The sequence below is a fragment of the Rhineura floridana genome, chromosome 11 (assembly GCF_030035675.1).
Source record: "Rhineura floridana isolate rRhiFlo1 chromosome 11, rRhiFlo1.hap2, whole genome shotgun sequence".
NCBI lineage: Eukaryota > Metazoa > Chordata > Lepidosauria > Squamata > Rhineuridae > Rhineura > Rhineura floridana.
This window is the reverse complement of record NC_084490.1, coordinates 58,025,979-58,048,711: the sequence shown is the minus strand read 5'-3', so window position 1 is coordinate 58,048,711 and position 22,733 is coordinate 58,025,979. Positions and strand designations below refer to the sequence as shown.

The following is a 22,733-nucleotide window of genomic DNA, read 5'->3' as shown; positions in this document are numbered from 1 at the left end:
CTAAATTAGCCATGGGACCTAAGTTTCCAGATTAGCTCCATTGGAAACCACAGGGTGTTCCAGATGTCGATGATTTAGCAGCACTGTTCTGCTTTAAGCTGGAAGTGGAATAACAACTCTGCTCCCAAACCTCTAACATCCTGTAGCCAAATGGGCAGTCTCCCTTTCCCAAGCCCCAAAAGTTGAGAGGGGCAATTTGCATTGGGATCATTGTGTGGGGAGAAAGGGTTAAATACTCTATCCTTTCCTCATTGCCAATTATGATTGCTCTCCCCACTGCAATCTTTTTTTGGGGGAGGGGGCAGTTATAAAGGCAATACTACTTAGGTAAATGGAAGAGTTAATGCAGTAGAACTGACTCCTACAGAAGAAAGCTAGGCCCTGGAAAAGGAAATGACTGGAACACAATCTAGAAAATGGCTGAGCCCATGTGACCTGACCAGAATAGCAATGCAATAGTTCATCTAAACCAGCGATGAGGAATCTTTGGCCCTTCAGATGTTGCTGAACTCCCATCATCTCTCTGGCCACTGGCTGTGTTGCTAGGGCTGATCGGAGATGTAGTTCAGCAGCATCTAGCAGGCCAAAGGTTCCTCGCCCCTGATCTCAACCCGGGGAAATTGTGCAGCTATTCCATTAATTTAAAAAACTGAATTTCTGAGCTATGAATAAAAACGGAATCTAAACAGGGAGCACATGAGAGAGGGATGTTTTGTTAACAACATTGTCCAGATGTCCTATGAAAAGTGAGTAAACCCAGCATGTCTGTTCCAAAGTTAGTGCCCAGTGTGGAAGCAGCCAAAATGCAACTTACTTAAATCTGGATCCAAACTAAAACCACAGTTTCACCATGCAGCTGTTTCTAATGCACCCTGAGCCTGATGTTTGAACTTAAGAGTGATTCAGACTGAATGGTGGTTGGTGGCTTTGGAGCTGGCCCAGATTTTGGCAAAATGAAACCCTGCACTATAGTTAAAATATGATGGGAGCTCAGTGAGCATTTTGGAAAAGCGGCAAAAATAAAAAATCCACCTTTCAGACACACTGTACCCTTTTTTTCTATTTGCCTTGGCTTTGGGAATATGGGAAAGACCCTGTACAAGAAATCACTGGAATTTTAGAATTTCTGATGCTCCACTTTAACTGGGATTTACAGAGCAATCCTAAATGTAGCTGGGGAAGATCAGAGTGGCAGGGCCATCACCACATCCAAAGCTCTGCCAGCTCTTGCAGGTCAGGGCAGAAATGGGGGGGGACTACTTTTGCTGTGCTAGGTACAGGGCAAGTGCCTCTGAGGGGCCTAGATTCTGAATTTGCACAGCAAACCCATGAAATACATACCAACAACAACACCGAAAAATGAGAAAGATTAAGTTGCAATCCTCCCAAGGAGACTTTACCCGAGTATGGCCTGGAGCACAAATCTTCATCGTGGTTGTAGACCTTCCACTGACCTCCACGTGCCTGATCACCCCTTTCTAATGGTGTCAATGACCAGTTCCCCAACCTTGAGCTTAAATACTGGGAAAGCTGGTCCCCCAGGCTCCGGCAGTTCCACCGCATGTTGACAGATTCACGGTCACACTCGTACGTGGCCAGCAGGTGAGCTGCCGCACTGATGTTTGCAGAATTCCAGGAGACCCCTAGGCACTGCATGGTTCCAATGTTGAAAAGCCGATTCCGGGAAACCCATTTCCATTTCTGAGCTGGAAGGCTGGTGTTGCAGGTCTTGGAAATTTTCACTACAGAGTCCTTAGTCTCCAGGCAGCCTTGTAGGCTACTGCTATGGATGAGAAATGTCCCAGAGTCTGAGAAAATGAAACACAAAACAAAGGTTTTGTACTAACTCCCTATCACATACAGCAGCATCCTGCCAACAACTGCCCCTCCACACACACAAACAGATCAATCCATGCAAATCAGACTAAAATAGCTTATTGGAAGCAAGAGAGCAAGTCTAATATGGAATGGTGCCCAGATCTGGAGGGATCTGCATTCAACAGCCCCATCTTTGTTTCAAATACCTCTGTAAGAATCAAATAAGGCAGTCAGCAGATGCCAGGGGCAGCCATCCAGAAGAGTGTACAATAATCTCTGAATATGAAAACATGTATAATGGCATTTACTTGTTTTATTTTAAAACTCTAGTTACTAACCCTACAATTGCCTTCTCATGCCAAATTTATCTTTTTAACAAAGTTTCTAGTATGGCCTCAAGACCCAGGCCATGACTGGAGCCATGCTATTGCCACACTTCCAGTAGGAGTAGGGGTAGGAGAGAAATTAGATTAAGTTTACATTTAAAGGCAAACCTACCTAATCCATCCTTTCCTAAACAATACAGATGTTATTATTTTGCCATGGTTCTGCAGTGAAGTCTGGCTACAGTGAAAAATCACGTGACAAGAGCCAAGATGCAGAGATTCAATGGAGGGAAGGAAAAGTGCCAGGCCAGGTCAATTTGTTCTTATATATCTAAACCCTCCAATCAGGGACCCAGAAGGTAGGCAGAATTTTCCTACCTGACCAATAAGACAGCAGACAGACACACACTCTATGGCTATGATATCCACTGAAAAGCAATCACTGTAACAGGGAGGTGGGATTCAAGAGTCTCTGCTTGCTAGGCCAAGGAAGGAGTTGATTGACTGAAGCAGCAAAAGGGCTGTCTGTTGTGCAAGTAGCGCTCCTGGTATTTTTTGCACTCTTGGCTGGAGGGAGGTGTTTTTATGACTTGCTGGGGCAAGAGTGGGAGGGAGACTGGGTTATATTTTCCCCTGGCTGGGGGAAATGCAGATCCCCAATTCACCAACACCACTATTATCATCATGAATTCAAAGCAAACATAATCATAAGGTTTTTTTGCTGGAAATAAATCTAGAAAGAAAAAGCCTGTCAGAGGCAATGCGCTAGCACCTTTGTAAGATGATGAAGAGCTGAGATTCAGTGTTTTCTTCTGCTATTAATTGGGCCACTGCTGCTTTGGAAAGGGACGGTACCACAAGTTAACAAGAAAGACTTTCCTGCAACCGTACAAATAGACTTGGGTAACTCTAAATCTGCGCAGTCTCATCTTTTATCATATCCAGGGTCCACAATGTGACCATACACTGAGGTTCCAGAATTCCTGGTTTGAATCACGGGAGTGGCTGGAGTACTCAATTAGTAAAGATGCTGTATTTTGTCTTGTTTGTAGGAGTCATTCTTTCCACACTCAAATTAATCTATACATTTTCCCCTTGTGAAAAAAATTGGTCATCTAAAAGTTGAAGCTATTGGATTGCTCAATCAGATCAGTAGTCTTTTTCCATTCTTACTGAAATAATGCTAAACATACTGGGATATCTTAAACCTGTTACATCACTGACGCAGCAGAAGAATCTGGATATCGAGACAGCATTGAAATTTACTGACTATGTTGGGAGGCAGTTGAAAGAAGTGCAAAATGATTTCAACACTTTTGAAGCAGCCAGGAAAGCACGTGAATCTGCTGACCATGAAGCATCATCAAGACGTCTTGGTAAACTCCCAGAACAGTTTTTTTATAGTATTGTTGACGGTGATGGTGTTAATTTTGAAGGAAGGAGTGAAAATGAACTAGTTCAGAAAGCTTTATAACAATGTAATGGACCATTGCACTAATGAGTTGGAAAAACAATTCAAGGAGAGAGGCCATTTATTTATTTCATTTATATCCCACCTTTCCTTCATGGAGCTTGAGGTGGCACATCAACATGGTTCTCTCCCTCCCGATTTTATCCTCACTACAACCCTGTGAGGTAGAGGTTAGGTTGAGAGACAGTGACTAGCCTAAGGTAACCCAGTGAATTTCACAGCTGAGTGGGGATTTGAACCCTGGTTTCCCAGGTCCCAGTCCAACACTCTAACCACTACACCTCAGTGGCTCTCATTACTGTTTCAGTAGCAGCTTGCAAGCATTTGAATCCACTATATGAAATATTGAAATACAACTCAGACAACTTGTAAAAAGCTAGAAAATGTAAAATCAGAGCTTGAGTTGGCAAAATCCCTTATTAAAGAAAGACTGTCATTAGTGCAATTTGTAAATGAGCTCACAAAATATAGGCCTGCATTTCCCAGACTTGGTCTTTCGGTTGAGGCTGCATTGATAATTCCAAGCAATACTGCAGCATAAGAAAACTGCTTTTCTCATTGAACGTCAATTTTAGGTCCACAGCTATTGTTAATGCTACATGAATGTAGAACTGATCGTCTCCTTATTATAAGTTAAAAGACAATTACCAGAGCATTGGATTTTAATTAACTTGTACATTTTGCCACATAGAAAACTTTTGTTATCAGCTATAAGAATAATCCTGTGTAGCTTGGTCTTAATTTTCTACTAGTGGATTGTTCTTGATTTTTTACCTTTTTTGTTAACTGGTGGCAAGAAACAATTGTTGAAACTGCTTGGTGAAATTTTTGAGTGTACAAAAGTTGCAGTATGGCTGCAAAAATAAGAGTTACATTTTTAAAAGTGCAGAGTTTTGTCTTTAAAAGGCCTGCAGACCAAATAAACCACTCTCCCCACTTTTTTTGTCCCCCCCCAACTTTTAGGCTGGCTACAGACCTGCAAAGATGCAGTATATTAGGGAAATATTTTGCAAAAATGTGTACATTAGGCAAAATTGCATACATCAAATGTGTAAGGGAAATTCACACTAAAATGCTAATGAACTTTCATGAGGATTAAAACTGATGTGGAAATGTGCAGAACTGAAGATAGGAAAAATGAGAAACTGAGATAAATTGAAACAGAGTCACACAAATTTGCACAGCCCCAGCTTCCAGCTTTAGGAGCACAGGTTTCAGCTGGTAAGTTGTAGCTTCCAGGTTGTATCCAACTTGTCTCTCAGCTTGCTGGCAAGACTTCCATCAGCAAATGCAGAGGGAAGCAGTTTCTCCCTCCCACAGCCCCACTCTCCCTAATTGTGCTCCAAGGGGCTGAGGGACCCTCCAGAGCAGATTTAGGGAAGTGCAAGGGGGAGGGGGAATTGCCAGAAATTGCTTCCCTCCCCGTTTTGCTGACGGAAGCCTTAGCAAAACCACTGGATGAAACCCTATGTTTTTAAAAGCCAACCACTGTCAAGATCCCTTTCTGAGCAGCTACAGAAGGAGGTGATGGCGTCAGCACCCCCAAAACAAAAGACAGGCAGGACAAGTTCTGGGAAGAGTTAGCTCTCCCAAGACTTCTCCATCCTCCTGGCTTTGTGGCTTTAGAAACCAGAAGGTCATAGTAAACTGTCCAGACCAGAGAGAATTGGTGCCTGTGACCAAAAGAGAGAGATCAGCTTACTCTAAAAACAGACAAAGGGCTAAAATTAGAAAATTACAACTTGCAGGAGAACTGAGAAAATTACAGCCCCTGCAGGTTTCAGAACCTTTTGCAAGGGAAAAAACCCACAATAGTAAGTTCACCTGAGGAGGGGAGAGCAAAGGCACTAAATGCTGGCTTTATTTGGAACCAGCTTCTCCTACCTTTGTGATTGAGCAAGTGTCATGGGTGAAGATGAAAGGGCAGAACAGGCCTAAAAATTGTTGCAAATAATGTCAACAAGAAAGTAAAAGACCACAAACACACGGATGAGGAGGAGGGTCCTTGGGGAAAATAACATATTTTTCTCCATTACATTTTCTGCTCTTCAGACTCTGTTGCATGACACTGAACTATAAGCTGCTGTCTAAACATATTCTTACCATTAACCCCTCAGAAGTGTAGGTTTTCGCATTCCTAAGGCTGTTTTCTGATGGGTGACCCCTGGTGCTACCCAATCACTGCTCTTCTGTCATAAGCCATGAGCAGAATTGCAATTGACTTTGCATGCTATCATGAGTATTGCACTTTTCTGTGCAGACATCCTGTTATCTTCCATGCACACCAGTGAGTGTGGCATAGTTGCTGTGTGGGACCATTTGACTACATTCACTATAACCTTTATGGTGGGTGCCATTAGACAGCACTATAATACTATCATGCTATAAAGCTTTTCAAAAATTATGATGATGTATTAGTAGTATACCACTCTAAATGCAATCATGCTACGTATTTTATTATTAACACACACTTTCTGGCCACCACAATTTTAGCAACCTGATCAGTGAACATAAAGCATTTTTAAAAACATTTTTTTAAAATCAACATTATGGGTGGAATCTACTGTTTTGCAAGTAGACTTCTGCTTCCACAAGGGGGTTTCATCTTACTCTCCTCCTCCCTGCAGCCCCTCCATGCACTCCCAAAATCTGCTCCGGGAGAGAGGAATCCCATTCCATGAGCACAACTCTCTTCCGCTTGTATACAGACAGAATTGGATTCAACCAATTAGAACCACCCCTACAGCAATACCGTGTAATAACACCATATATTAGTGTTTTAGTGCTAATTAAAAGCAAATAAATGGGATCATAAAACAGAGCCCGCCACAATTATCATGTTAAATGAGTGCTGAGCTGTGATAGTTTCACTTGCCCAATAACTCACCATCCATGTCAAAACCTCACCCTTTAAAAAAGACATTAGTTGTATTAAAGGCATCTACAGCTGTGGAGATTGTGCTACTCTTCCATTCTTCTAAGAAAAGACTTTCTGTGGTCTGATAAAAAGATGGAAGAACACAATGAAAATGCAAGGTGACAGTGATTGGATGACTGTCTACATTATGTGGATGCCCCATAAACACTGAGTGAACAAAGCATAGTCATTCCACACTAAGGGGTGTATTCCACTACATGCTACCCAGGGAAACCTGGTGAAATTAATGAACCTAAGTTAGTCATGCCTAATAATGGGTCTACAATGGGTCTACAATGAGGTGGACTTGCATTGCATAACACCCTAAATGACTAGTGGAGTTAAGAAAACAACAGGGGGGGGGGAAACCAATATGTAGGCAACCTCTTCTCCAGGGCCTTTCCTGCATCTTGTCAGTTGCATGCAGCCTGAACAGGGCTCAGAATGCCTGCAGCTCCCTTTCAGGAAACAGAACTCAAGTTGATCCACTGGCTAATTTTATTCTCAGGCCACAAATGAACTTCCATATGAAAATTCTGGAGAACTGATTAACTCAAGGTATTCCTCCTCTCCCTCTGGTTCCAAGTTTTGGGAACTGGAGGACAAACCCCCATGGAAAGAATTAAGCATATGCATTATTTTTATTATTATATTGATTATACATGAATGTGCAATATTTTCTATACAATTCTTATTTGGGCCACCATTTGTATCCAATTACAGAAAATGGGGTATGAGGCTACAGGCCCAAGGTCACAGGCGTCAAAACAGTCAAGTCCTAACCAAAGCCAGTTTCCTTCCCACTGGAGAATGCTGATATGGCCCTGTCTGTTTTTCTCATTTTGCATCGCCCATCTTTCTGCCCATCTACTCCCCCTTTCTTCTAGTTATAGTCACTCAGCAAGGACCAGAAGGTATTAAGTACTTGGTCACCTAGAAATTAATGCTAGCTCTGGAGATTGAAACATCATCTGTAATATCAAACCTGGGTGGACAATTTGGAGGTGAAGTGGGGCCACCCAAAATTAAGGTAGCGGCTTCTAGATAGGAGACTCCTTAGGTATGCAAAGTACATTTGTTTGAAAATTAAAAGGGAGGAAAGGATGGCTCATGGGGCACACACAAGAAAATAAACTTTCTACAAATGCAAATACCACTAGGAAGGCGGCAAAGGGAACACCATTCATGTAGATGGACAGCTGGTGGGCATTTCAGGAGGATGGTTCTGGAGGACGACCTTCTGCTCCATGCAGTAATGTGAGGTAGAAACTTTTCCAACAGAAAAATGTCCAGAAAAAAATGTTTTCTCACATATAAATATGTCAAGAATGCCTGGTTGGAAAGGATGTCAGCTAAAATGGTTCTGTGGCAAGGAATTGTGGGGGAACATCTTGCCTGAATTAGGGCCTCTGGGAGGCCATGAGACTGTCAGTTCTCACAGCTGAACTCAGTTAATTAAGCACTAAGCAAGAACACCTGCTTATCAACCTGAGACTGGTACCTCAAGGCCACAGGCCTGGGAAGGTTCCTGGGAAGGTTGGAGAAGCATGTGACCGTTAGGCACAAAAGCTCCAGAAGATTTCATCATCAGAAATCCCCCTGATTGGCTAATTAATACTTGACTATTGCTGGGCTTTCCCCCATAAAAATAGAACCAAGAATGTAGGTCTTTGTTCCCCAATGTTCCTTGGTACTACCTGGTGCTGGGGTTCCATCTTCCATTTGCTATCCAGACTATACATCTCTGGGGAGATGTGGAACGATGAAGTTACTCTGCTGGTTTACCTATATTGTGCAAGTATAGGTAAGGCTAGACAACTTTGTTATTTTTATCTGTAACTTGAACTCTCTGCCTTTTGTATATACCTAACCGGTGTGGATGTTTGGTTTAGGGAATTATTTTGCTGTTACATTTTTGTACTTATATTTTATTTTAATAAAGCTACCTCTTATTTACCAGTGTGTGTTCATTTCAGGGGGAAATTGGCTCTGAATCCAGCACCTTGGCCAATTAGTCACAGACTACCATATAGTTGGGTATTTTGCCTTAAGGCTCCAGGACAAGGAGTGCATTCTTAGCTCTTGTTCTTTGGAATCCTTGGCAGGTCTATTTCTGGTACTTTAGGTTTCTCCTTGGCCCAGAGTGGGTGACCAGGTTTAAGGGGTGGTGGCAGTCTACCTACCTTGCAGGGCTGGTGTTGGTTTAACTCAGCCCTAGTAAGGGAGACACTGGTTGTGCCTGACTGGGATCAATTGCCCTGGGGTTGGCAGTTGACCCCAGTGGGAACTTGCAAGTTCTTGACAATACACATATAAATATAATAACCTGATTAATAAGAATGAATGGATGAGCAAATACAATATTAGGCAAGCTTGGCAGTTTCAGTGTTCAGCTTTGTTAACTAAATATAAGGAAAATAAACATGCTAGAGGGCAGAGTTAATCAACATGGTGCCCTTCAGATGTTGCTTGACTATATCTCCCATCAGCTCTACTCAGCATAGCCAATGGAAAGGGATAATGGGAGTTGTAGTCCAACAACATCTGGAGGGCAACATGTTGACTAACTCTGCTCTAGGGAATCAGAACAATTTCTAATGCAAATTATCCTATCCATAGGACAATTTTCCAGAAAATTCTCATTACTAGTGGTGTGGTCACAATGGGAAACCTGTGGCACTCCACATATTGCTGGACTACAACTCCCATAAAGGCCACTGATTCTCCACCCGATTTAGACCTTTGGAAAAGAGATCCACTCACAGGTTTAAAGAAAGGGAGGAGTCCTGATCTGGCATTAGCACTCATCCATATTTAAGGACGGGAAAAATGACACCCTCAGTAACAAAGATCTGATATTACAACTGGTTATTGCAGCCAGACTTGTAATTTCTGCCAATGGAAAGATCTTGACGCACTGTTTTTAAATAGCAAAAATATGGCAGTTGGCGCTCAAAACGGGAAAAATACGGCAGTTGGCGCTGCATGAAAAATTGGAATGTAGAAAGGCTAGGGCTAAGTTTCAGAAGATAAATTTTACGCTGTGTGATGTCAGTTTATTACACACGTTAACTCTACAGACAAAACAATTCACCTGCCAGCATCTCACTTTTCCTTCTGGCGCGATTCTATAAACGCTGAGTAATCACTGATGTGTATGTGAGGGGTGTTAGTCATCAGACCTTTACATGTAATCTGTATTTTGATGCAAATATGTTTACAGGTTGCTGTGACACTGTAAAAGTTGTGTTTTATTGTTAATGTTTTTGAAAATTAAATAAAAATATTTACCAAAAAAGGGGGGGGGGTGAAGAAAGATGGCAAGGGAGAAAGGAAATTTGGCAGTAAGTTAGATTTTGGGGGGTAAAAAAGCAGATATTAAAATTAATGAAATAACATGGGGGTGGGGAACCTCATGTCTGGGGGCCAAATGTGGCCCTCAGAACCTCCTCAGCCCTGCTTTGCACCCTCCTTAAGTGTGCGAACAGAGATTAGAAATGAACCAGTTGGAGAGGAAGAAGGGTGGGACAGAAATTTAATACATGTTATTAGAGGTTTTTAAATACATAAATATTATTAAATGTTGATAAAGAAAGAAGGTTGGCTCCAAAAGGTTTTCTTTCTCTGATGGAAGGATTCTTCTGTCAGCAGAAGGAGCCCTTCCATCAATGGAAAAGACTCCTTCTGTTGGAGGATGCTCCTTCCTTCAGACGAAGAGAACCTTGTGGGTCTAAATCAATCTCAGGAAATTGCATTTGAGATTAGGAAATATAGCATAAAATGGGGCAGGGGTCCTAGAGGAAGTAGAAAAGATAGTTAGTGGAATTTCTACAACAATAATAGTTTTGCACTTATAGTTACAGGAAACATGCAGTAATTATTGAGTAAATTCTGGCTTTGCATAGTGCCAAAATATTACTCTGAATTTGAAGAGCTTTAGTGGGAGAGTTCCTGTTATGCATCATGGGATGGGATTAAATTTATGATAGAGGGAAATGAGGCTGGTATCATAGCAGATATTCGCCTAGATATATTAGCTCAAAGGGGGTAAATTTCTCATGGCTAAACACAGAGTTTGAAAAATAAGTACAAATGAGATAGGCTATATTGTTTGTTTGTTTATTATAGCCATTGATATCTTACCTTTCAGGATCGAATCCTGAGGTGTCTCACAAAATATTTAGCAATAGTGGTTAATACTTAATACAGTATCAAATCTCAAATGCACCAGGATAAAATCAGTAGAAATTATTCATAAAAGGCATCAGGCAAATACATTTCCCCCCCCCCAGGATTTTAAAGCATTTTAACTTGCCATAATTTATTACTCACCTATGAACCTCCCATTATCTTGATTTCTATATCCTCCACCCTCTTTTTTTTTTAAATAGCCCGGAAGCTTGACTACAGGGCAATAGAATTTTTTTTAAGTGCTGGTTGTTACCTTGAAAGCCATATATGGGTTGGCCCCAGGATACCCAAAAGACCATGTATTCTGCATCACTCCATCTGCCTGTTACGATCTTCTGGGGAGGCTTGATTCCATGTCCTGCTACCATCTGAGATGTGAGTGGTGAGTATGTGGGGCATGACCTTATTGGTGGCAGTGTGTAGGCACTGAACAACTTCCAACTTGTCCCCGTCCCTCCCAGATTTCAGGAAAGATCAAGAGACACCTTTTGAGATGGTCTTATAAGGTTCCCTGATCTCTAGAGGGTTTTGTTTTTAATCGGGCTTTTTTTCTGTCAATCCAGTATTACAGAGTTAATGATATTATTGTTCCTATACTGTAATGCTTTGTTAAACTGAACTTTTTGGTGGGATATACTTTTTTTAAAGAAATGAAGTAAATAATAATAAAAAAGTGTAACGTGTTAACATTGTATTACGTGATCTGGTGTATACACCTGAATAGAAAAGTATCAGCACCATTTGAGTTTTCAGGTTCCAGTAGACATTATGTACTTGGACTTTCAAAAAGCTTCTGATAAAGTTCCTCATCAAAGATTCCTGAATAATCTTAGAAATCATGCACTATGAGGAGAAGGTCCTCTTATGGATCAGTAATTGGTTATAAAGAACACAAAGCAGAAAACAGGAGTAACCGGACAGTTCTTGCAATTATGGGATGTAAGAAGCAGGGTTCCTCAAGGATCAGTATTGGGACCAGTGCTTTTCAACTTGTTCATGGGGTTAGGGCAGTGATATGTCAAAGTTTGTTGATACCAAATTTTTCAAGGCATTAAAAACAAAAAGGGATTGCAAGGAGCTCTAGGATGATCTCTCCGGTCTGGGTGAATGGAAATAAAAATGGCAAACACAATAACGAAAGACTGATCATTTCATCATCTGGGGAGAGGACCTCCAGGTTCCTTTTGGTTACGTTTTTTTCATACTGAGGACAGACATGAAGTTGCTCTTAGGAAACAATGGAGGAATACAGGATTTTAGCATAACTGTGGTAGAGCAGCATGTACATACACAGAAGGCAGAAGCAAAGACAGGAGTTCATGCAGTTTATAACTCAAGTCATATTTTGTGTGATAAATATTAATGTTTTTGTTTTGCTTTAAAATGTTTTACAATTGCCCTGCAACAACATAAGTGCAAATATAATCCATCCTACTGATCACCATAGTGTTAATTATATGTGGGATTTCAGCAATATTTACAACAACCCTGCAATACAGTCCTGTTATGCCTAATATTACAGAGAAAGTAGTGTATGATAACCCTGTTGCATACCATGTATTTTTACAACCAATTAAAAATTATAAAATCAGAATATAAAATTGAACAACATCATAAACCAACTAAACAAGCAATCATGCCAATAAAAACCACAGCCCAGCAGGTCAAATGCCTGCAGGAATAAAAAAAAAATTCCTGGGCAGAGGAAGGCTAGAAGAGAAGAGACCAAGTGGATTTCCCAAGGTAAGGAGTTCCATATTCTAGGTGTAGCCACATATAAGGTCTTCTTCTTTGTTCCAACCAGCTGCACCTCTGCCATCACTGGGATGTAGAGAAGAATCATAGAGTCGGAAGAGAACCCAAATGTTATCTAGCCCAACCTGCTGCCAACTAAAAAAACCCCAGTAGTACCCCTAATAAATGGTTATCCAGCCTCTGCTTAAAAACCTCCAACAAAGAAAGAGTTCACCGCCTTCCAAGGTAATCTGTTCCAGTATCAAACAGCTTGCACAATCAAGACGAACTTCCTAATGTTTAATGTACATCCTTTTTCTTGACATTTGAATCCACTGGTTTGGGTCCTATCTCCTAGCGCATCAGAAAGCAAATTTGCTCCATGAGCCTCTCCTGAAGCTCTTAAGGAACAAACAGGCTCATACCTTAGGACTGTCTCCCTCCTTACCCTGGGCCCAAGCCTTAAAGGGAATAGCCTGGACATTGAACTGCAGCCAGAAACAAACTGGGAGCCAACATAGCTGCTATAAAATGGATGCCACATGCTTCTATGGGCAAGCAACCACCAAGGGCCTCACTGCTGCATTCTGAGCCAGCTGAAATTCAAAAACCTATATTGACCCCCTGTTACCAGACTAGTTTCTTTCTTAGCCTGCCTAGCATAGAGTTACAATCCAATCTCCTGCCAGGTGGTATTATGATGATGATGATGTTGCCTCAGGGGGCCGCAAAGTTGATCATAGCAGCGGTGCTTAGATATCTCTGTCTTGGGCAAGGCAGGCTGGTAGTGCCAGCACCATGGAAAGCTCCAAGAGCAAATTGCTCCAGCAAAATCAGAAATTTGTCAGGGTCAGACCACCCCTCCCAGGCTCCACCCCTTCCTTGTAGAGTGAAAGGCCTTAAAGGGGCAGCTCCCTAGCTTGAAGCCCAGCACCTCTCATCCTCTCTGACAACTCCTTATGGGTTCCTGCCTGTGCTAATGGAACAACAAGGAAATGTAGGTCATGGAGATGTGGGTCCCTAGCACAGAGGGAGTTGGTTCCTCAGGGGCTACAAGCTCTGAGGGTTCAGACTCCAGAGATCCAGATTCAGAGGCCCCTGGCTAACGGACCCCCTGATCCAACAAACTCTGGCTTTGGCTCAGGCATAGTCATTATACAAGGGTCTGGATCAGTTACTACTACCTCTGCAACAGGTCTAATAGATCTGGCTTGCCACTCTTAGTCAAAGTCACAAGGTGAAGTCCTGACACTGAAGGAAGAGCGGGATTGACCCTTCCTCTGCCGCTGTTTTTGCATTAAAATCACCTCCGCCTACTTTTCCCCTGATGAGAGTTGCCCTATGTTTCCCCCGACATTTTGGATTGCAAAAATAGCGTGGGGGGAATCATTGCTCCAGAGCTCCTGCTGCAAGCAATTTCATTACACACACACCCCACTACATTTCCCTAATACAAATAATCCCCTTTTTAAAAAAAGCTTTCATAGCTGTTAAATAATGCTTAAAATGCTGCATCTACATCTGGTCATTCTTGGTGACCTTTCTGGATTTCCGAGGGGGGGAATAGTCCCCTATACAAAGCGTACCGCAGGTTGCTCAAAAAGGTCAGTCCAGTTAAATTGTCTCCACAGACTCCTTCCCAGGTCAAACCAAGTCTCCAGTTGCAAGCAGAAGTTTTATGCTGAACCAGCTCGCATCCAGCATGCATGTATACACTTTTGTCCCAACCAAACTGCAAAATTAAATTTCCAAATCAAACTGGATGCTGGGCAGTGTATATCAATCTAGTTTTTAATAAGTCTATGGTTTTACTAAGGGAAAATGGAAGTACATGACGAAACAGAGGACAAATAATGCAGTTAGAGCAAATGCAACTACGAGGGAAAACAGAGTCATCCCAATCCCAAATCCAAGCCTGGAGCCCAAAAAGGAGCAAGCAGACCAGGCAAAGGCTCCACTGCCAGCGGGTTGATATTGATCACTAGTCTGTCCAACCAGCAAGCCTTTCTGTGTTGCTGCTCTTCCTGTCTACTCCTCCCTAGGAGGCTGCCTGGTTCTGAACTCACCAAGCACACGCCACCCACATAAACAGAGCAACTGTTTCCAGCCTCTCCCAAGACATGCCTAACCAGAAAGACTTCTATTGCCTGGAATCCTGTGATCACTTCCAAATTCTGGAAATGTCATGGTGTCAAATATTGGACTGGAATATAGTTCACAATGGGCAGTTTTCCTGATTTCAAAACGACAGTTTGATGTTGTGTTTTTGCTTTAAAATTGGAAGAGAATACTATATTTCTGTACAGAACTGCCATTTTATCTCAAGTATCCAAGATTATCTCAAGCGTGGAATATTCCATCTATTGAGAGCCAGTGTCATGTAGTGCAGGGATTCCCACACTGTGGTCCATAGACCACCAGTGGTCTATGAGCATCATTCAGGTGGTCCACAGCATGTCTGTGGATTTGTGGCTGAAGATGGGAGATTGCACATCCATCGCATTAAGTAGGCATATTGGTTTTTAATTGTATTTTTGTTGCTTTTATTTCTTATATTGTATTTTATTGCATTCTATGGAATTCAAATTGTAATGCAATATAGAAAAAATAAAAGAAGCAATAACAAATAAAATTAAAACTCATCAAGCACAGAGCACTGCAATTGCTACAACAGACAGAAGAATCACAAAGTGGTCTTTGGCACTTTTCCAAGTGGTCTGTGTGGAAAAAAAAGCTTGGGAACCACGTATATAGTGGTTGGAGAAGGGATGGTGAATCATAGCAGATAGTAGAGTAGGAAGGGGCCTATAAGGCCATCAAGTACAACCCCCTGCTCAGTGCAGGAATCCAACTTAAAGCATACCCAACAGGTGGCTGTCCAGCTGCATCTTGAATGCCTCCGGTGGTGGAGAGCCCACAACCTCCCTAGGTAGCATGGATCCATTATTGTACTGCTCTAACAGTTAGGAAGCTTTTCCTGATGTTCAGTTGAAATTTGGCTCCCTGTAACTTGAGCCCATTATTTCATGTCCTGTGCTCTGGGATGACCGAGAAGAGATCCTAGCCCATCTCTGTGTGGCAACCTTTCAAGTACTCGAAGAGTGCATGTGGTCCTCCAGATGTTGTAAGACAGCAACTCCCACCGTTCCTCACCATTGTCCATGTTGGCCAGGGCTGATGGGAGGTGGGGTCGAGCAACATATGGAGGCTCACACATTCCTCCATCACTGAGTACAGTGTTGGGCTGGGAATTGGGAAACCCACAATCAAATCCTCACTCAGCCATGACATTTTCTGGGCAACCTTAGGCCAGCCACTAAAGCTCCCTTCATGAGTTATCCCTGTAAAGGGGATCCACTCACTTACTGAGATGCAGGGCCAGGCCATTGCAGGGACATCCCACCCATGTCACATGCAGTCACTGACTCCATCCCACCTCAATAGCCAAGCACTGTGTGAATGTCCAAAAGGAGTGCCTACATGTGAGGAGGCAGACGTGCATAGGTGCTCTTTGTGTTTGAGGCCCCTCACACAACTGGGCGACATGCAGAACTCCTCAAGCGTAGATGCTCCTTTTCAGAGGAGGCAGGGTTGGCAATGGGGCATAGCTTCAGGGACAATGACAATGCCACAGCCCCGCTTCCCAGTAATTATGTGAAACTTCTTCACATGCATGCAAAAGGGCTTCTTTCTCAGCTTCATCTACCTCACAGGGTTGTGTTGATGATAAATTGTACACCACTTTAAGCTCCTTATAGAAAGGGTGGAGTATAAATGCAATATATGAAATAAAACACAACAAATTTAATATGGTAATCAGAAAGAGCACCCACTAGTGGGAACAAAAATTAAAATGATAAATATAGATGGTCTGGAGCTTTTTATAAAACAACCTCAAAGGTCTCAACCCCTAAGGTCAAATAAAAAAGATCTTTTGCTGTCCTGTGAAGGAGGCCCCTATTATTCCCATTTTATAAATTAGGAACTGAAGTAAAAAAAAAAAAAGCAAGCTCTCCAAAGCCACAAGACAAGCAATGGCAGAGAAAGGACCTGATTCCATGTCTCCCAGACAGATGTCAAGTCCAATTCTCCAGACTTTGGGATCGAGAGGGTAGAGGCTGGCTACTTGCAAGCATGCTTGGAGGAAACAGATTATCTAGATCCACTCCAGTCTGGCTTTTGGCCCAGTTTTGGCACAGAAACAGCCTTGGTGGCCCTGATTGATTCCCTTTATTAGGAGAGAGACAGGGGCAATGCAACCCTGTTGGTTCTCCTTGATGTCTCAATGGATTTTGGAGGTACTGTGTTGGAATGGTTCAGCTCCTACTTGCAGGGCCACTACCAGGAAGTAGTACTAGGAGACTGTTGCTTGGCTCCATGGTTTTTGGGCTGTGGGGTCCCACAAAGGTGCATTCTGTCTCCTATGCTATTTAACATTTTGGGAGCTGTCATCTGGGGATTTGGAGCATGGTGTCATGGGAGTGTCGGTGGGAGTTGCTGTCTTACACCATTCCATATGAATGAGGGAAGGCTCATGAAGGTGTTGGACAGTTGTATGGAGGCAGTGATGGGTTGGATTGGGGTCAATAAACTCAGGCTGAATCCTGCTAATACAGAAGTGCTGTGAGTGGTGGTTCCCATGTCCAGGAATTAGGTGTATCACCTGTTCTGGGAGGGGCTGTATTCCCCCTGAAGGAACAGGTTTGTAGTCTAAGAGTACTCCTGGATTCCAACTTGTCACTAGAGTCTCAAGTGCCTCCTGTGGCTAGGAGTGCTTATGCCCAGCTGCAGCTAATTCACCAGCTATGGCTGTTCCTGGACCAGGATAGCCTGGCCTTAGTTGTCCATGTTCTACTGACTTCCTGTGTGGACTACTGTAATACACTGTATGTGGAGTTGCTCTTGAAGATGGTCCAGAGGCTGCCACTAGAGAAGAATGCGACTGCTAGGCTGGTAAGTGGGGCAGCCCAATGGGACCATGCATCATGGGTCCTGAAAGCACTGCACTGGCTGCCAGCTACCAGGCCCAATTCAAGGTGTTAGGACTAGCATGTAAAGCTCTAAGTGGCTTGGGACCCAAGTATCTAAAAGAGCACCTTATTTATTTTATTCATTTATATCCTGCCTTTTCCCCAGAACTGGAATAAAAATTAAAAAATATACAGCAAAACACACATATGTAAAACTTACAGAAAGTTATAATTAAAATGTAATTTATCTATAGAAGTAAAACCATTTAAAACACAGTGATTTAAAAAAACACAAATAAAAATCAGTAAAACAGGACTCTGATAGCCCTTGCTATCAGTTCCCCAAAGCCTGTCAGAACAGAAACGTCTTCACCAGTATCAACCATCTCAGACCCTATGATCAGCAAGCGAGGCCTTGTTGGTGGCGCCACTGCCAAGTACTGCCCGGTTGGCACTGAACCATGACAGGGCCTTTTCAGTAATGGCTCCCCATTTATGGAATGCCCTCCCCAGTGAGTTCTGTCTCCATCATTATTAACTTTCAGGAGGAATTTGAAAACATGCCTGTTTGCCTAGGCATTTGATGGCTAAAGGGGACTGCTCCTGATAACCTGAAGAACCTGTGATCACTGTGATTAAAATGTTTTTAAGCTGTGTTTCAGAATATTTTAAACTGTGTTCCACAAGAATTTTAACTTTTAGAATGTTTTAAATTGTAATTCTGTTTTGGAACATTTCAAACTGTTTTTACTGCGTTTTTCTTTTTCTTGTTAAATTGTTTTGTTTATGTTTGCCACCCTGGGTTCCTTTGGGAGGAAGGGCAGGATATAAATTGAGTAAATGACGATAATGACAATATGTGGGCTCACAGGATCTGGCAGAAGAAAGATGGATGGCATGCCAGGGAAGGGGAGAAATTGTTCCAAGCACAGAGAGCAGAATGGTTGGAGAGGAGACAGAGACAGATGATGGAGGAAGCTAGCAGATGTCCTAGCCTTTTTGTTTTTTAGAATTGAAGCATACGAAGGGGCTCTTTCCTATGGGGCATGCTTTAGGGTGTCTTTCTTTGTTGTAGGTTTGGTGGGCTGCTCTCTGGAATTATAGCACCTGATCACTATTTTTATTATGAACCAGGAATGACCCATGTGGAAGCAAGAGAACTGAGAAGTCGTATCAGTGGCTGCTTCTGTACAGAGCTGAGTTGGGACAAAGCCCAAGCACCTTCCACAACCTTTTTATTTCAGGCAAAGTGCTGGTGGCTAGGGATATAGAAAGAAGGTTTTGATTTGCTAATTCCTGTCTTCCCAAACAGTTACAACTTGCCCTGGTAGCGTGGGCAGGCTCAACCCCTTTATGCAAATAAATATAGAAGGAAAGGAACTCCAAAAAGACAGAGTTTTTGCCAACTTCATTGATCGCAGATGCTCCACAACTGCCCTAATCCCGTAGTCCACAGGGATTTATCTCTTCCCAAAATGGCTCTCTTTATTTGGACACGCAGCCATCGACTATTCCTGCGAATCACTGGACTGGAGTTACTGACTCCCATCCCAAACATTACTTCTCTTTGTTCTCAGAATAAAAAAAAAAGACTCCAAACGACTGTTTTGATCTCACAACTTTACTGCTGAATTCCCCCACCCTATTCTATATGTAGGTGAGGGTGACTTTTTAAGAAGCAGAAAGAAACGTATCTTCAGCCAACTTAATGGACAAAATTTGACACCATTCTGACAACTTACAGAAGCAACTCACGTCCCATTTTAATAGAAGTCTTCAAAAGCTACAGGACACCCACAGCGTAACCTATTTCCGCAGCTTTTAAAAAAATGTTAAAATATATGAAAAGTATTAAAGCTTTGACAAAGAAGTCTATGAATACCTCTAAAAACCCCAGAGGAGCCTGCATCAGAACCTATCTTCCTGTGAAATGGAAAAGATAGTAAACTCCAGCAAAAGCTTATCTTGGCTGGGACATCATTCCACCTCCTCTGCACCTCTTGCCTCCTTGGGACCAAACATAGTAACCACTGTGTTTCATTTCATTTGCACTAGTGTTCTAAGCACTAAATATGCAAATCCTCACAATGCTGGAGAGTTGGGAACTGAGGCTAAAAAAGGGAAATGGTCCATGGCCACTGGTTTGCATCTTAAGTTGGGTCTCCCAAGCCCAAGCTCAACGTATTAGGGGCCAAACTACATGATTGAATTTTCCAGCTGGTTTGTTTTTACCAGTCTTCTCCAGGCTGATGTTGTGGAGTACAACTCCCATCAGCCCCAGCTGGTTTTCACTTTTATAAAGGTGCTGCAAAAAGTAGAGATGGAAAGTTCTGTCAATTTTAGTTCTCTCAGTTTCTCATTTTTCAATCTTAAATTCAGTTCTCCACATCTCTGCAGCAATCTGGGTTTTTTTTTAAATCCTCATGAAATTTCTCCAGCATTTTAGTGTTAATTTCTACTAACAAACAAATTTTTGTAGGCACTTTTGACTAATGTACACATTTTTGCAAGCCATTTCTCATCATATAATGCATTTTATGTTATTTTTCACTCATAAATTCATTTTTATGTGCACTTTCCCCTAACATAACGAATTTTTGTAAACATTTTTGAAAACATTGTTTGGTTGGTGAACTGCATAGCAAAATTCAATTAAGTGCGAATTTCAAAGGATGGCTGAGTTTCAGTTCTCATATTGTTTTGGAAAGTGCGGATTTGATAGGTTCAGTATCAAATGTTAATTACATCAGATTTCTCACCCATCCCTAGCAGGGAATGGAGATCTTAATTTGATTGGAGTAGCAGTACTGGGGGAAGGGGTTGCCCATTTGTCTTGCACCCCATTTCCTGGAGGTGGGAATGCAAGTATCTGCAAGTGTTATTAAGCAGAAACAGGAAAAGCAGGGACTGGTACCTGGCTGGCTGGATACATACAGAATCTTGGAGTATAGAGGAGTCCAACTGGGGTGGTGGTGGTCGGGTTGGGTCAGGGAAGACACTACGATTATACTGGTGGCCAATCTTTTACCTAAATCAGTCTACACAATGAGCCATTGATCAGCTGGTCTCACCCTATTGTTGCATCTTTTGCTATAGCTCCGCACCCAAATCTTTCCAAAGGAGGCAGTCCTTAAGCTGCATGCTACTTCGTTTCTTAACCCATCACTTTGCCCATTTCTCAGCTACTTCCTTATTGACTTCATATTAAATAATTGGGTGTTAGAACAAATTAAACCAGAACTATCACTAGAAGCTAAAATGATGAAACTGACGTTATCATACTTTGGACACATAATGAGAAGACGTGATTCACTAGAAAAGACAGTAATGCTAGGAAAAACAGAAGAGAGTAGAAAAAGAGGAAGGCCAAACAAGAGATGGCTTGATTCCACAAAGGAAGCCACAGACCTGAACTTACAAGAACTGAACAGGGTGGTTCACGACAGATGCTCTTGGAGGTCACTGATTCATAAGGTCGCCATGAATCATAATCGACTTGAAGGCACATAACAACAACAAAGCCACAAAGGATCTCTTTCAGAAATGTATCATGCTGCAATGTTTGTTTTTGTTAATCCTTTGGTCGTAAAATATGCAGCCGCTAGAGCAAAATCAGGAATTTTATTTATTTATTTTTATTTTTAAAAATCTCACTGTCTAGCACAAGTCATTGGCCAGTTTGGACACTGGAACAGTCTTGCCATTTGGGCCAAAAAGAAAAAGACTTCAATACAAGGGTGCTTGCAATGCAAGTGCTGAGCATTTGACAAAGCTCTCTTGGAACTACTAGATCTCTCTCATTACCTTCTTCAGCTACATCACAAGTTGTGTTGGCCAGACCTCTATTGTCAATGGGCAGTTGGAGACCCACTGAAGCCAGCTGGCCTTTCCACAGTCCACAGTCCCCAGCTCCGCGTGTGCGCGGAAACACTCATTTCTCTGGAAAGATCTGGTGGTATGAAGCAGCATGGTGTGGGTTTTATTATGGCTGGACAGACGGGAAAAGCCTTCAGGGTAGCAAGGCAGATCTGGCTGGGGAAAGCATGAACTTCCTCAGAAACAACCCTGTCAAAAGCATTTATTTCAAACGCAGCTGTGACTCTGGAAAGAAGATCCTGCAACTATGGACAGTACATTTTGTTGCTGGGGAGGTGGAAGAGAAGCAAGTTTTTTAAAAAGGAAAAAACCAGCCAGTTCCATCATCTCCTCCGCCTAACATCCTCCTCCCTTTGCAATTCCAAACCACATCTGGTTTCATTCAGGTCTCTCCTCGTTCCTTTGCAAAACGCAAGCGCACCCCCCAGGGTCCCCACAACTGTCCAAAAAGGGAGAGGGAAAGGAATCCGGGGGGTGGGGAGCACAGCGTATGCTAAATTTGTGAGGAGTCAGGATCGGTCCCCCCTTAAAAAAAGAGGCAGTTCTACCAGCGCCTCCTTTCACAACCCCCACCCCTCTTCAAGGGACGCTGCAAGTTTGGAAAACAATGTGCCCAACTCAGCCCTACCTGGGAGAAGCGCGCAGAGTCCGACCTCGACGGTCAGAAGGATGCCCACGACACATTTCAGCAGCCGAGGCCGTGGCGAAGAGGGGGGGCTTGGAAGCTTCATAGCGGCGGCGGACTGAGCGCCCCCTCCTCCCCGGCTTTGGAGCTTTGCGCCCTCGTCGTGCTGACTCAGGGCCCTTTGCCTCCCTCGTCCTCCGCCCGTTGGGAAGGTGATGGGAGGGAAAGAGGCAGAGAGATGGGAGAGAAAAGGAAGGCCCCCCCAAAGCCCCTCCCTGCCTCCTAAGAATTCAGACGCTGCGTCACGCGAACCCCACAGGCTGCCCAGCCAGTTGTGGGCGGAAGGGAGGGAGGGAGGAGGGAGGGGGGGGAGAGAGAGAGGCTGCCTTCAAGACTTCCAAAGTGGAGGCGAACTTTTTCAGCGGTTTGGCAGCTGGATCTGCGCTGGAATGGCAACACGTTGCAATTGGGATGGGGGGGGGAGAGAAGGAAGAGGGAGAGATTCTGGTTCCCGTTCTTCCCGAAGGCATGCGTGCCAGAGAGGGGCCAATCTCGCTGGTCTCCCACCTTTAAAATTAAACCCTCCTCCCCGCTTTCAAGCTCATCTCCTTTGGGGCTTTCCTCCCAGCTAGCACCAGCGTTTTAAACGTGTGCGCTGCTGGACAGATGCAAGTTTTGTCTTGTTCTACATGAAATACTCAACAGCAGCAACAGCAGCTTTTCAAATCGGAGAGGCTGTGCAGGATATGGAATATTCTGCCTTTAATGGCATGGCCAGCAAGAGCATTATCCGGTCTTTCAGTCA

The 22,733-nt window shown here is 43.0% G+C and overlaps 1 protein-coding gene across 2 annotated transcripts in view; it reads right to left on the bottom strand.

Annotated features, from left to right (window-relative positions):
- Window positions 1-22,478, bottom strand: part of MRC2 (mannose receptor C type 2) — an 83,342-nt gene extending 60,864 nt beyond the window's left edge. The window contains exons 1-2 of one of the 2 annotated variants that reach the window (XM_061588627.1): window positions 21,932-22,478; window positions 1,401-1,808 (exon numbers count right to left, since the gene is read on the bottom strand). In XM_061588627.1, coding sequence (XP_061444611.1) covers window positions 1,401-1,808; window positions 21,932-22,034 — 511 coding nt within the window. In that variant the 5' untranslated portion in view covers window positions 22,035-22,478. The remainder of the gene's footprint in view (window positions 1-1,400; window positions 1,809-21,931) is intronic. The other variant, XM_061588626.1, reaches the window with a different exon arrangement.
- Between the last annotated feature and the right edge of the window lie 255 nt (window positions 22,479-22,733).